Source organism: Nicotiana sylvestris, chromosome 4, assembly GCF_000393655.2.
Source record: "Nicotiana sylvestris chromosome 4, ASM39365v2, whole genome shotgun sequence".
Taxonomy (NCBI): domain Eukaryota; kingdom Viridiplantae; phylum Streptophyta; class Magnoliopsida; order Solanales; family Solanaceae; genus Nicotiana; species Nicotiana sylvestris.
In genome coordinates, this window is record NC_091060.1 from 167,437,757 (window position 1) to 167,452,238 (window position 14,482).

The following is a 14,482-nucleotide window of genomic DNA, read 5'->3' on the forward strand; positions in this document are numbered from 1 at the left end:
CGCCTGAGAAATACTCTCTGCAACTATTGTGTTGCTTCTCTTTCTGTGTGGTGTATTACAAATGGCTCAGAAGCTATCTATTTATAGAGATTCTATATCCCTACAGATGTCATCAGTGACATCAAAAGAAAGAGATATTCAAACTCTTAAATTTGAGCAATTCAACAAAAACAGTGGCTGCTAAAAAAGACTTAGAAGTCTTTATCACATCTATTTTTCTTCTTCTTCATTTATGGAGATGGACCCCATAATCCTGACTATGTGAGTGTGTGCGCGCACATGTTTTGACAAATTAAGAGGTCAAATTTAGGATCTAGGATTTGAACATTATGAGTTCGAGTTCAAATTCTACGACAATCATTTAATTTATTGGTTTAGGAATCTATTATTTGTACTTATTTAGCAGATTTCTAACGCATGTTATACGGTTTGAGCTAAAGCTATTGGGTTCAGATGAACCCAATATCTTCTTGGAATTTTTACATACTTATACACTATTTCAAACCTTATTACGAAAAATGTCCATGTTTTGGTATTTACCCGACCTAAACACATTTTAGTTACAAAATATATACAATCCACCTTAAAAGGCTCCCAAATCCATTATTTGTACCCTCAATCAAGGGATTTAGTTACACTCTTTTCCTTTTTTTTCTCCTCTTCTCTTTCCTCTTAAATCGAGCATAAACTCACAACATGGAAAGTTGTCCTTTTATTAATCGATTTTTGTCTGTTCAGGAGAATAATTATTTGTTTTAGAAATAATGTCAAACATCCACGGTGTAATATTACGTTGTAAATGACTTTCCCAAATAAATACTTACTTTTAAATCTAAGGGATTTAGCTACATATTTAATACACCTCTTAAGAATGACGTGGGATAGCCTTAATTTTAAAAGTATTTATTTAAACTAGCCTTTATCTCTTTTCTATGATCCGGAGATTTTTCCAGCTATTTCCTTTTGGATCACACTCAATACTTACAGTATACATTTATTTACAACTAATCTACAACTTATCTACAGCTTTCATACATTATTTTTACATAGTTAAATACTACTACAATATCATACAACTAATTATATATTATATAACTTATCTACAACTTTCACACATTATTTCTACCCAATATACAACTACAATATCATACAACTTAAATATATTTTTTATACAAATTTTATACAATATTGTTCAACTTTCCTACAATATTTAAATAAGAAAAAAAATATAACTACAACAGAATACAATTTTTCTATAATTTTACTACAACTTTATTGCAATTTCATAAGTATAATGTATGTTATGTCTTCTTCTTCTTCGAGTTTCAATTTGAAATTCAGCCAAAATCAAGTCTAATCTTCACTAAAACACCCTCAAAATTGAGATATAAACTTCAAACAATATTTCCAATTATTTGCAACAACACTCAATCCAACCAAATAATGGTTTTTGAAAACCCAAATTCGAATTCAAAGCTTCAAAGCTTTTTAATGGCTGTCAATGGTGGAATTTTTGGTCTCTTTTCCTTTGCTCTACATTACTGGAATTAGGGATTGAGAGAGAGAGAGAGAGACGTAGAGAGAGAGAGATAGCACAGGAGGGAGAGAGAATAAGGATGAGAAATAATTGATTCCTAATATAACGGGATACACATTTAATTCCTAAAGTGTATATAATTGGGTTAGTGATTGCGAACTCTAGCTTTCCGAAGAGGGAAGAGCATTTGGTTACTTTTCAAAATACGGTGGCGAAGACTCAGATTGACTATCTCCTCATTAGGAGGTGTGACAGAGGGTTGTGCAAGGATTGCAAGGTGATTCCGGATGAGATACTCGCAACGCAGCATAGGATCTTGGTGATAGACATTGGTATTATGTTAAAGAGGAGGAAAAGGTCTGCTCGAGGAAGACCGAGAATCAGGTAGGGAGCCTTAACTAAGGATAAAGCCCAGGAGTTGGAGGGGCGATTGTCGGCTATGGGAGCTTGAAGGAGCAGTGGTGACGCGAGCACTATGCGGTCAATGACAACAAACTCTATAATGGAGGCTGCGAGAGAGGTGTTAGAGGCTCGACGGGCGACTCTTGTGGGCACAAAGGAGACTGGTGGTGGAATGAAGTGGGCAAGGTAAAGTGAAAGCGAAGAAGGCGGTATACCTGAAATTAGTGGGGAACATTGTTGAGGAGGAAGCGAGCATGCATGGAGAGGTATAAGGTAGCTAGGAAGGAAGCTAAGCTAGCGGTCACGGAGGCTAAGACTGCGGCTTATGGTCATATGTACGAGGACCTGAGGGAAAAAGGCGGGGAGAAGAAGTTATTTCGGCTGGCCAAGTTGAGAGAGAGTAAGGCTCGAGATTTGGACCAATTGAGATGCATCAAGGACGAAGATGGTAGAGTATTGATGGAAGATGTGCAGATTAAGAGGAGATGACAGACTTACTTTCATAAACTTCTGAATGAAGAAGGGGATCGGGATATTGTGCTAGGCGAATTGGAGCATTCCGAGAGTTACCGTGACTTTGGGTACTACAGTCGTATCGAGGTTGAGTAGTTCGTGAGAGCTATGTGTAAGATGAGTAGGGGCAGAGCTACTGGGCCAAACGAGATTCTGGTGAAATTTTAGAAGTGTGTGGGGAGAGCAGGATTGGAGTGGTTGACTGGGTTGTTTAATGATTTTTAAGGCGAAGAGGATGTCGGATGAGTGGAGATGGAGTACGGTGGTTCCATTGTATAAGAACAAAGGTGATATCCAGAGTTGTAACAATTATAGGGGTATCAAATTACTGAGTCATACCATAAAAGTGTGGGAGAGGGTGGTTGAAGCGAGGGTGAGGATGACAGTGTCTGTATCCGACAACCAGTTCGGCCTCATGCCGGGTCGCTCTACTACAGAAGCTATACACCTTGTTAGGAGGTTGGTGGAACTGTACAGAGAGGGGAAGAAAGATCTGCACATGGTGTTCATTGACCTAGAGAAAGCGTATGACAAGGTTCCTAGAGAAGTTCTCTGGAGATGCTTGGAGGCAAAAGGTGTGTTGGTTCCCTACATTATGGCGATTAAGGACGTGTATGATGGGGCTAAGACTCGGTTTAGGACAGTAGGAGGCGACTCTGAGCATTTTTCGGTTGTAATAGGTTCTGCACTCAAGCCCGTTCTTATTCGCCCTAGTTATGGACGCGTTAACACACCATAATCAAGGGGAGGTTCCATGGTGTATGCTATTCGTCGATGACATAGTTCTGATTGATGAATCGCGAGCCATATTACCGAGAGGCTGGAGGTTTGGAGAAATGCTCTTGAGTTTAAGGGTTTCAAGCTGACCAGGACGAAGACAGAATACCTAGAGTATAAGTTTAGCACTGAGCCGGGGGAAGTGCGCGTGGATGTGAGGCTTGGATCACAGGTCATCCCAAGTAAAGGCAGCTTCAAGTACCTTGGATTGGTTATCCAGGGGAGAGGAGAGATCGACGAGTATGTCATACACCGTATTGGGGTAGGATGGATGAAGTGGAGGTTAGCATCTGGAGTCCTGCGCGACAAGAGAGTGCCACCGATACTCAAAGGTAAGTTCTATAAAGCGGTGGTTAGACCGGCTATGATGTATGGGGCTGAGTGTTGGCCTGTTTAGAACTCACATATCCAGAAGATGAAAGTAGCAGAAATGAGGTTGTTGAGGTGGATATGCAGGCACACTAGGATGGATAAGATTAGGAATGATGATATTCGGGAGAAGGTGCACATGGCTCTCATTGATGACAAGATGCGGGAAGCGAGGCTAAGATGGTTTGGGCATGTTCAGAGAAGAAGCCCAGATGCTCCGGTAAGGAGGTGTGAGCGGATGGTTACGGAGGGCACGAGAAGAGGTAGAGGGCGGTCTAAGAAGTATTAGGGAGAGGTGATCAAGAAGGATATGGCGAGGCTTCAGATTTCCGAGGACATGACACTTGATAGAAAGATGTGGATGTCGAATATTAGGGTTGTAGGTTAGGAGGTAGTGAGTCTTGCCTTACTTCGTGCCATTGTGAGACTAGTCTAGTAGGGTTTTTGTCTAAGATAGCTAGTGACAATGTTGTGTCTTACTATTTCTCTTTTCAGTGCAAGACCTATTTACTAGCTATCGCTTTTGCTTTGCATCTTTCTTCTGTATTTCATGTTGTTCCTATTCTTCCTATGATTTATGTGGTGATACTAATATTGTCTCCTTTTGTCCTTTTGTTTTCTTGAGCCGATGGTCTTTCGGAAACAGACTCTCTACTCCCTCGGGGTAGGGGTAAGGTCTGCATACACACTACCCTCCCCAGACCCCATTAGTGGGATTTTACTGAGTTGTTGTTGTTATTGTTGTTGTTGTTGTATATAATTGATAAATTTGTATATAAGATGTAATTAAATTGAAACTTGAATAGAGTTGGTAATAAAGTTTTCAATAGTGTATAAGTATGTAAAAATCCCTATCTTCTTTAGTACATCCACCCTTGTTCAGGATGAGTATGCTTTTAGTATACACACACATATTATATGTATAGATAAATATTGTAACTTCTTCTTGGTACTGTCAGAGGCAGGAGCCTTTGCTAAACCCCTAAGATGGACTTTTGCAAGAAGAATATTTGTTATATTAAGTTTGAAAATGCTGCTAAAAAGTGTTATCAGGCCAGTGATACTTGCACTTCCTGATAGAATTTGCCATCTCTCAAGCTATAGCACATTGTATGATAACCGTCGAGCAACAAAAAATAAAAAATTGGGGTGGAGTGGTTGATTTAGACAAGAATCCTGTTTTCGTGATACTATTCAACCATTCTAATGTTGATTTTGAGATAAAAGTTGGCGATAACATAGTACAGCTAGTCATTGAGTTCCATGCCATACCAGAGGTTGTTGAGGTTTATCAATAATAAAGGTTGTGGTATTTGAATTGATAAATCCAAGTCCGTGATTTGCTGAAGAAGCCGTGTGTTTATGTATGTTATGCAACTGTTATTGTTTAGCTCTCATGCTCTCCCTGGGTTCAACTGAACTCATTCCTTTCACCTCGAACTATGTATACATATTCAAAAAAAATCAAAATATTTACATATAAAAGGATTGAGCTCATTTTCATATCCTCTGGCTCTACATTTTGGTATCTGTTCATGCTGGTGAATGTTGTAACAGTTGTCGTTGTAAACTCCTTTATGCTTCGGCCCAATGTGCTTGTGCCTTCTAATGGTTTCTTAACTCTGGCAATGAAAACTATGGCCTGAATGGTGTTCGACATGTTGGACAAATTGGTCTTTTCGCTAACCAAGGATCAAGACATTGAGCATGAAATACATGGTTACAAGCTGAAAACTTCTGCACAATTCTGCTTCACAAAGACTGTCTAAACAAATGGCACACGTCAAATTTGCTTGTCCTTTGAGGTAGAAACAACTGATTTCTTGCACTTGTTCAACAGATAATCCCGAGCCACAAGGGTCTATTGCAGAAATCTCATCGTTGGGATCTCCCTCTTGATCAATTCGATCAAGAACAAGGTAAGAAATTACCAAGTACACGATGATGAACGCAAAAACAGCAATCAAAGAAAGAGGGGATGGGAGTTCAGCTGCAGAGAAACCCATTGCTTAGATAAGATTTTCAGAAAAGTTAATATAGCATAGAGCTCCATGCTCTTATAAAAATAACAAATAATAATAAATAAAAGAAATCATTGAGCTCCATGCCATACCGGAGGTTGTTGAATGTTCATCAATGATAATAAATGATGTTTCATTTGAATTAGCAGATGCAAGTCCAAGCCATAGCTCTAAGCTATATGTCTCTGTCTGTACAGCAGCTGTATATTTGTTTAACTGGCACGCTGACTTATGTGGATTCGGCTGGAACTTGTTATTGCTTTCGGCCCGATCTCTCTCTATATATATATATGAAATTTTTTAAAATGTATACATATAATAAGATTACACTCATTTTCGAACTACTAACTCTACATTCTGCTTTGCCTCTAAATTCTAATTCATGTTGTTGAATGTTGTATACATGCCCTTATGCCCCGTGCGTCCCAAACACATTTTCGATTCCCCGGTCCACTCTCGTGCTAACATGCTAACAACGGTGTTGGCGAACTACTATGATCTCTAGATTTCCGTGGAGTCACGAATAACCAAGGACACCCGTTCGCCGGTAATTACACTATATCACTAGGTAATTTTTTTTTATTTTATGCATATTTACTATACGTTGAATCCCCTTGTATTTTCAGTGTTTAATTTTTTATATTTTGACACACCTTAGTGAAAATCTTGACTTTGTCATTGCCCAAACCTCCCATTTCTATGTAACCTTCCATTTCACCCATTGATGTGCGATTGACTAGATGAATCGCAAAAGTAGAATTATTGAAACCATAATCTCTTTGAATTAATTTTAGCCGTTGAAAGTAATTGTGTACTCTTTATTTACAACATGAAACAGGGCACTCCAGTAATGATAAAAGTCTAAAATTCAGCCTAATATTCATGAATTCATTTTCTGAATAGGAATGCTACACGTAACAGTATATGAATGTTTTTTTCTGAAAAAAATTTCTGTTAGGCGGGAAGAGGGGAAAGGGAGACAGTGGGAATTAAACTCACACCGATTGTATGGAAGACTCTCACCGATCAGGGGCGGAGCAGAGTGTCGGAAATGGGTTCGGCTGAATCCAGTAGCTTTAGTTCACCCCTGTAGGCTGTATTTGTCTTAAAATTCCATTAAATATGTATAAATTATTAATTTAAAAACCAGTAAACTTAAAATGATTAGAATCTCAAACTCATAAGCTTGAAATCTTGGCTCCGCCTGTGCCACCGATACCACTAAAATGTAAGCCTTGGAGTTACTGTAAGAATGAAAACTGTGGCCTAAATGGCATTCTACAAGTTGGACAAGTTGGTTTTTTGGCTAACCAAGGATCAATACATTGAGCATGGAACACATGATTACAAGCTGGAAAACTTCTGCACAATTCTGCATCACAAAGAATATCTAAACAAATAGTACACGTTGAATTTGCTTGTCCTTTGATGTAGAAACAATTTATCTCTTTCAACTCTTCAACAGATAACCCCGAGGCACAAACATCCATTCGCGAAATTTCATCGTTGGTATCACCTTGTTGTTGATCAATTAGATCAAGAACGAGGTAACAAATTACCATGTACGCGATGATAATCGCGAAAATGGTAATCATAGAAAGAGGGGGTGGCAATTCAGCTGCAGAAAAGCCCATAGTTCTAATAAAATCTTTTTAAAAAAAGTTAAATATGTAGATTTCTCAGGGGGAAAATAATAGCAAAAGAGATGAACCAGGAATTCCATATGACATTGGCCTATAGCTTGAATTGGACATGTTGTATAATATCTCTTGTTTAGATCAATTATATTTGACGTTAAAATATTTAAATAGAGAAAATGAAAGAATCTTCTGCTTTTCTTTTGATTGTTTTTGAATATTAGATTTGACTTTCTTAAACGTAACCCAAGTTACAATTTCCTCTCACATGGTTCTTCCTTCTAATGCACAAAATCTCTTTCATATTTCGTAATAGAGAAAATTTGAGAGATAACTTGTAATGAATGACAAATAATATAATGACACTGAAAAGAAAGCTAACAACATATAATAAATCTTCATCAGAAAGATTGATGTCAGCCTTAGAAGATAAGTAACCTTTTTCTTTTTCTATTTTGGTGGTCAAGAGCGTTAAAGTTTAGTACTCTTTGATCAATTGAATGTCTTGTTTTTTCAAGACTTTTTTTAACCCTATATAGGGAAAGAGTTAAGGCCCTCATAATAAAATATTAAGCATGTTTATTATATATTTTTTTCCAGAATTTAGCAAAAAGTTTTCTTCACCTCAAAGTATCATACGACATGCATCGATTCGTGTCAGTCGTCAATTCAATAAATACATAACATATATCTTCACAAATATGATTATCACTAGATCCTAGTTAATTAATAAATATTTTTATCTTAATTTATTATTTAATTACAATAAATTAATATGATTTGGTATAACACCCGGTCTGGGTAAGTTTTATTTATACTTGAAATGAAACTTTTTGCATAATCAATGGATCTTTTAATGGCAAAGGGCCAAATACATCCCTGTACTATGAGAAAATGTTTTAATATACTCTTTGTTATACTTTGGGTCCAAATATATCCCTACTGTAATATTATTGGTTCAAATATACTCTTCTTCTGTTAAGTTTGTTCAAGGTAGACATTCAATCCATATTTGATGAGGTAGATGTCACATGGCATGCCACCTGAGCGCCCCTAATCCATATATAAAAGACTAAAATTTGAAATATAATATTTTTTATGGTAGTAGTAATGGTGGCAATAGTAGTGGAGGGGAAAGAAATTTTAGTGATAGAAAAAAATAGAAGGGAGGGGTAAAATGGGTTAGGGGCACTGAGGTGGCAAGCCATGTTGCATTCACCTCATCAAATATTTAATGTCACGTAGGATTGGATGTCCACTTTAGACAAATTTAACGAAAACGGGGTATATTTGAACATACAGAGATATATTTGGCCATTTTCCGATCTTTCAATTCAGTGAGACCCAAAGCAGTAAACGAACACATTTTTCACTTGCTTACAAAACCATTGGGTTTGAGAAAAACAGAAAAAATAAGGAATGAATAAAAGAGTAAATTCCGTTACCGGGAATCGAACCCGGGTCTCCTGGGTGAAAGCCAGATATCCTAACCGCTGGACGATAACGGAACTTATTGTTGGAGGAGATACCTTAACAATTTTATACCAAAATAGTAGTAGTAAGCTATACTTTGTTTTTGCGTAATTTATATGGAATAGGAAAGGTCTAATTGGGTAATACTGTTCTCATGTTCATAGGAATTCAAACTCATACATTGTAGTTCAAATTTTGACCTCTACGCTTAAGCTATTACCTTAGGACCATCAAGTCGAATAATTACCAAAACCAGGGTATATTTTACTCCTCAATATTAATTGATGTAAATTGAGTTTCCTCTTTTCCAACTAATAGAAAGAGAATGACTATGAATTTTGACTTTGGTTCTATCTAGGGAAATTACCACCTATGTCACTCTACAAACTTTCCTAACCAAAAATAGCCCAAAACAAAATATCTACTAAAAAAGGCTCAAATGTTATTTTTGGTCCAAATAGTTTCAATTAATGTCGGTTTTTTTTGTATCCGTTTTTTTCGTATAGAAAACTCTCTCTCTCTCTTTCTGCGATTTTTTCCTAAATTCAACCAAAATTACTGAAATTGACGACAAAACAGATACATTTTCGGTTATTTTCGTCTGATTCCAGGTAATTTGGAGTAGAAAACCTCTTATTTTGTATATTTTTCTTATTCCATTTGTTTTTGTAGAATCGATGTTGCTTTTCTTTAAGCTTTTGCGACTGATTTTGTAAATTTTGGTCGAGTTTTTGTATTAATTTCTTCACAAATTTCTGTAACCTTTTGTTCGTATATTTTTTAAAAACTTTTTTTGTCATTGAACCTAGTATCAATTTTGAAACAGAGCAATATGAGAAGACAAACTCGTTCGATGAGTTCATCACCTTATTCAAAGTCGGTTTCAATTGAGACATCGAGCAACATGAGAAGAGAAACTAGGTCGATGAGTTTATCTCCTCATTCAACCACGGTTTTAGTTGACAAATCGATTGATGAACAAAATATGCGAAGACAAAATCCTTCCGACAGTGTTAAAGTGTTAGAATCTCGAAAGGATATTGTTGGAAAATCTGAGAAAAAGAAGAGCAAGAGGGTTATAATAGATGTCGATCAAGGTAAGAGAAAACGTGTCGTGGAGGACGAAGTGAATTTGGGTGTCAAACTAAAAAAATAAGGTTTAGAAGGCAGAAAAAGTTAAAATTTCTGACAAAGTTTGTAAGGTATATACAATTTCAGTTATACTTTTTTCTATTGTTGACTCTTCTTTTAAAATTTGGATTTAGTTTGTATTTTTTTGTTTTTAATTCGTGTCATGTATTTGTAGCCTTGGAAGCTCTATATTCCAGTTGGTGAGTCGTTTCATGTTACTCATTGGTCATCATACACTAATGTGGACATTGTATCGGTTTTACAGTCAAAGTTGACTGATGTCCAGCTTCGGATGTTTAGGGAAAGCTGTTTTGGCTATTTCCTTGATTTACCTCGAGTTGCTATCCAGGCACAACTTATTCGTTCTTTAATGTTTAGGGAGTTGGTTCAAGATAAGTGTGATCAATTTTATGTGAAATTGAATGACGAATGTGTTTTACGTTTTGGTCTTCGAGAATTTGGTATTTTAAGTGGTTTAAACTGTTATGGTAATGAATATGTTTGAGGGTAAATTCAGTGGACCCAATAGGTTGGTGGATACTTATTTTTCTGTTTTAAAGTGGTGTCAAAGAAGTCACTTATTGATTGTTTTGAGAAGAAGAAATGACAGTCTGATGAAGATGCAGTTAAGATTGCAATTATTTATTTCATAAACACATTTCTAATGTCCACTCATGCTCAGAAGACATTTATAAGTAAACGTGATTTCCATCTTGTCGAAAGTAGTGAGTATGTGTCGTTTCCATGGGGTAAGATTGCGTTTCGAGCTTTAATGAAGTCGGTGAGGGACAGGTTGAGGGGAAAGTCTGAGTTTTATAGGATTGGTGGATTTCCTCTTACACTACAGGTGTGGTTCTATGAATGTTGCACTGTAGTCGATCAAAAGTTTGTTGTTCGCGTTGGATGTCATAGACCACGCATATTGAATTGGGAAATGACAGACAGGCCAACGTGTGAGGACTTCTCTACTGGTTTCTTCAACAACATAGGGAATAAGGTACCATCTTTTATGTCTTGATGGGATATACATTTATAATACACTGTAATTCATTATGATACATCAAACATATAGTTTTTATACATCTTTGATACATCTAGGACTGAATCACTTTTGGTTACCTTTGTAGTTTAAAAATATCTCTCCTACAATTGAAGAGCTAAGGAGATTTACTTTGCCTATTGAAGTTACCGATGAGTATCAGAAATATTTGACATCACGTAACAGGGGAAAACTTCCTATTGATGATAGCGATGATTTTGTTATGCCACCCCCGAAACACATTAAGGAGCCTGTCCCACCAAAAAAGGCACCAAAAAATGCGCCAGGTGTCCAACCTGTTGATTATGACCGTGAGTTGCAGAAGTTGAAAGTTGATGTGAAGCAAGTATGTATTGATCTTTTTTATATATTTTTTTGAAAGTATTGTTCAAATTGTATATTTAAAGTCTATTATCTTTCTTATTTGTTTCATCTTGTAGCTCCATAAGCAGTTAAATTCCTTCATGGATTATGTTTCTGATAAATTCAATGAGCTCTTTGAGTTGATAAATTCCAAGGTATGTGCTTCTTTTCCGTTGTGCATTTTTTTTTTATTTTTTAGTTAACTTTCTATATCCTTTTTTTAAAAATAGTTTGGTGCAAGCGAAGTCAAATATGGTGCATATCCAGAGGAAGACACCAGTGGTCGTCAAGACAATAATGATTTTGTGAGCAATATGGAATTTGGTGGCAATGAAAATGTTGAAATGGATGGTTGTCAGGTGTGTTTAGTTGTGCATTCTGCATTTTCCCCTTTTCTTTTATTTGTTGTTTTTGATAATTCGTTTCTTTTAAAAAAAATAGGTCAGTGGAAGTGAAGGCAAAGATGTTCCACATTCTCAAAGAGATACTAGTGTAGCAGATCAGTTAGGTGTCAATGCTTTGGAAGGACCTTCTAGTGTGAAAGTTGACATGTTTGTTGTTAAAGTAACTTTCACACCAGATGTAGCACATGCTGGCATTATTGGTGAGATTACAGATGCGGCGGCAGGGGAGACGGAGGAAGAATTTGAGAAACAAAAGGTTCCTGAATCCCGGATTGGTGCTGTTTGTGCGAATGTAAGTGCTGATGCGGCGGCAGGGGAGACGGAGGAAGAATATGAGAAACAAAAGGTTCCTGAATCCCGGACTGGTGTTGTTTGTGCGCCTGCAAGTGTTGATGTGGCGGCAGGGGAGACAGAGGAAGAATCTAAGAAATAAAAGGTTCCTGAATCTCGTACTAGTGCTGTTTGTGCGACTGCAAATGCTGATGAGGCGGCAGGGGAGATGGTTCTGTACAATCCTGAATTACTTCCTGAAGTATCGTCACAAATGGGAAAAAAAGAGATGTCTTGCAAAGGCCGTGCAGTCTCCGTTCATTACTGTATTTGATTCAGGTTCCAGTACTGGTGTTGGTACAACGAAAGGAAAAAAGAAAATTTATGCTATTAAGCATCCTTTTCAAAGCAAAATCGGAACTGGCGTTAACAGCTCTTTGTTGAATGTATTTGCTGCGTGGGTCAAAGAAGGGAAGTCCAGAAAGAAGTATGTTTCCAACTTCTGAGTTTTTTTCAGTTTTATATTTTAATATATTGTCACTTATAGCATTATTTTATATCAAATCACTATACTCTTTTGTATGTATATGTTACCAGGAATGAAATTTACCCGAAGCATGTTAGTGAACTCAATCCTGCTTATGATCTTGGTGTATTTCATGTTGAAGACAAAAAATGGTTTTATACTTTGGCATATAATGGTCAGCCCTTGGATGACTCGGTATGTAAGAATTAACTTTTGCAGTATTTTTTTTAAAATTTTAGCTAGTGTACACATGAACACTCAGTCCTCTTAAGTTAGAACAGATTATTAATTGCTATTTCCTGGCACAAGAGATAGCAGTGAGCATTCATTTTCCTTTGTTTTCTGTGATTTTGGTTTGAAAAACTGTAGCTGCTTAAAGCTTATGAGCCTTTAGTGATTTGTTATTTGTTATGTTTTGTTTCAGCACATTGATGTTTTGTTCTATTATCTGAGGAAGAAGGGGAAGTATGACAAAGACCTACTTGTAACATTCACCACCACAGATTGGTACTTCGACGAGAAAATTAATGAGTTGTGGCAGGCGTTTATTGATAAAGATGGAGATAGTGATGTGTGCACTCCGAAACATGTCATTGCAGAGTATATTCAGGGGTTTGTCTTGGATGCCAATGTTCCATGGCACACTGTCGAGCATGTCTTAATGCCAATTAAAGTTGCAGAACAATGGCATTGGATAATAGTTGTGATGTCCTTCAAGGATAAGTGTATTTATGTGTATGACTCTATGCGCGGTGGAGCTGCTCATCAAGCCAAATTTCATAAGACCATGGCCAAGTATTCTGTGTTGATGCCTCATTTTTTCGTGCACACGCATTTCTATTTAAACAAAAAAGATATCAATTGGTGCACTGGTGTCTACAAATCAAAAGACTTGATTACCCCCTTTGATGTAAAACTGGTCGAAGGATTGCCTCAACAAGTCGAAGCGTATGAATTTCTTTCAACACAATCTGTCTTGTTTTTAGATTCTGCAGTTTGATAGTTGTTGTTCTTTTTATTTTTGCAGTGATTGCAGTGTATTTGCGGCATCATTTGCCGAGTATTTCATTGAGGGCAAGACGCCTCCTAAAAAATTCAATGCCTATGCACACCGGCGCAGATTTGATGCTCTCTTGTGGGATTATGCTAGAAAGAAGATGGAACTGAACGCGCAAAGTGATGATGAGATTATTGGTCGACAGAATAAGTCACGGAAGCAGAAGTAGTTACTTTTGTCATTGTTGTTGGATGAACTCTATAATTTTGTTTTTGTATTGTGTTCTGTTATGTTGTCACTGTTGTGAGACGGATCAGATTTGTTTGTGTTTGAATTTTATGAATACTTTTAAGAATTGTATGGCAAATGAGATGTTTGCTCTGTTATAAAGGTTTAATGAGTTTCAGTGCGATATTGGATTGTTGCAGTTTAGTTTATTTTGGTGTTTCTCCCTTGATTTTGTGTTGTGAATTATAGATATGAAAAATATACGGTAGTTTGTGATACATTGTCTCTTGCAGATACATGCATGATACATACATGATACAAACATGATACACATATGATACAGATATGATACACATATGATACACAGTTTTCAAATATGTATTGATGAAGCCACTCTTATTTGCAAATTTCTAAAACTATTTGCATAGTTTTCTAGCTGCTACGACTGTTTTTCATTAGTTAGCTTTGTTACTACACAAATACAGGCATGAGTAAGAGCCTATACATAGAGATACATAGGTGATACACAAGCGATACATAGATGATACAAATGAGATGCACAAGCGATACATATATGATACAAATATGATACATAGCTGATACAACTTCTTTTTAATCAAACAGATGTATAATATAAACTTGCAACACGATTTTAAATGATAGGTCAAATATTTATTTATATCTAAAATTCAAATGACATTCTACAATGATATAGTTCTTGATATATTGCATTCCTCTAAATCTCTATGATATTCAATAAAGTGAAATAACAAGTAATTCTAAATTTGACATATT

The 14,482-nt window shown here is 36.5% G+C and overlaps 1 protein-coding gene and 1 non-coding gene across 2 annotated transcripts; both read right to left on the bottom strand.

The window, feature by feature from the left end:
• Positions 1-6,860: 6,860 nt before the first annotated feature.
• On the bottom strand, positions 6,861-7,253 carry LOC138890482 (RING-H2 finger protein ATL56-like). Its single transcript, XM_070173872.1, has one exon. It carries the CDS (start codon positions 7,251-7,253, stop codon positions 6,861-6,863), a length of 393 nt encoding a protein of 130 aa, XP_070029973.1.
• A 1,439-nt stretch (positions 7,254-8,692) lies between these two features.
• Positions 8,693-8,764, bottom strand: TRNAE-UUC (transfer RNA glutamic acid (anticodon UUC)). Its single transcript has one exon. It is a non-coding gene; the product is annotated as a tRNA-Glu (tRNA).
• Positions 8,765-14,482: the final 5,718 nt, after the last annotated feature.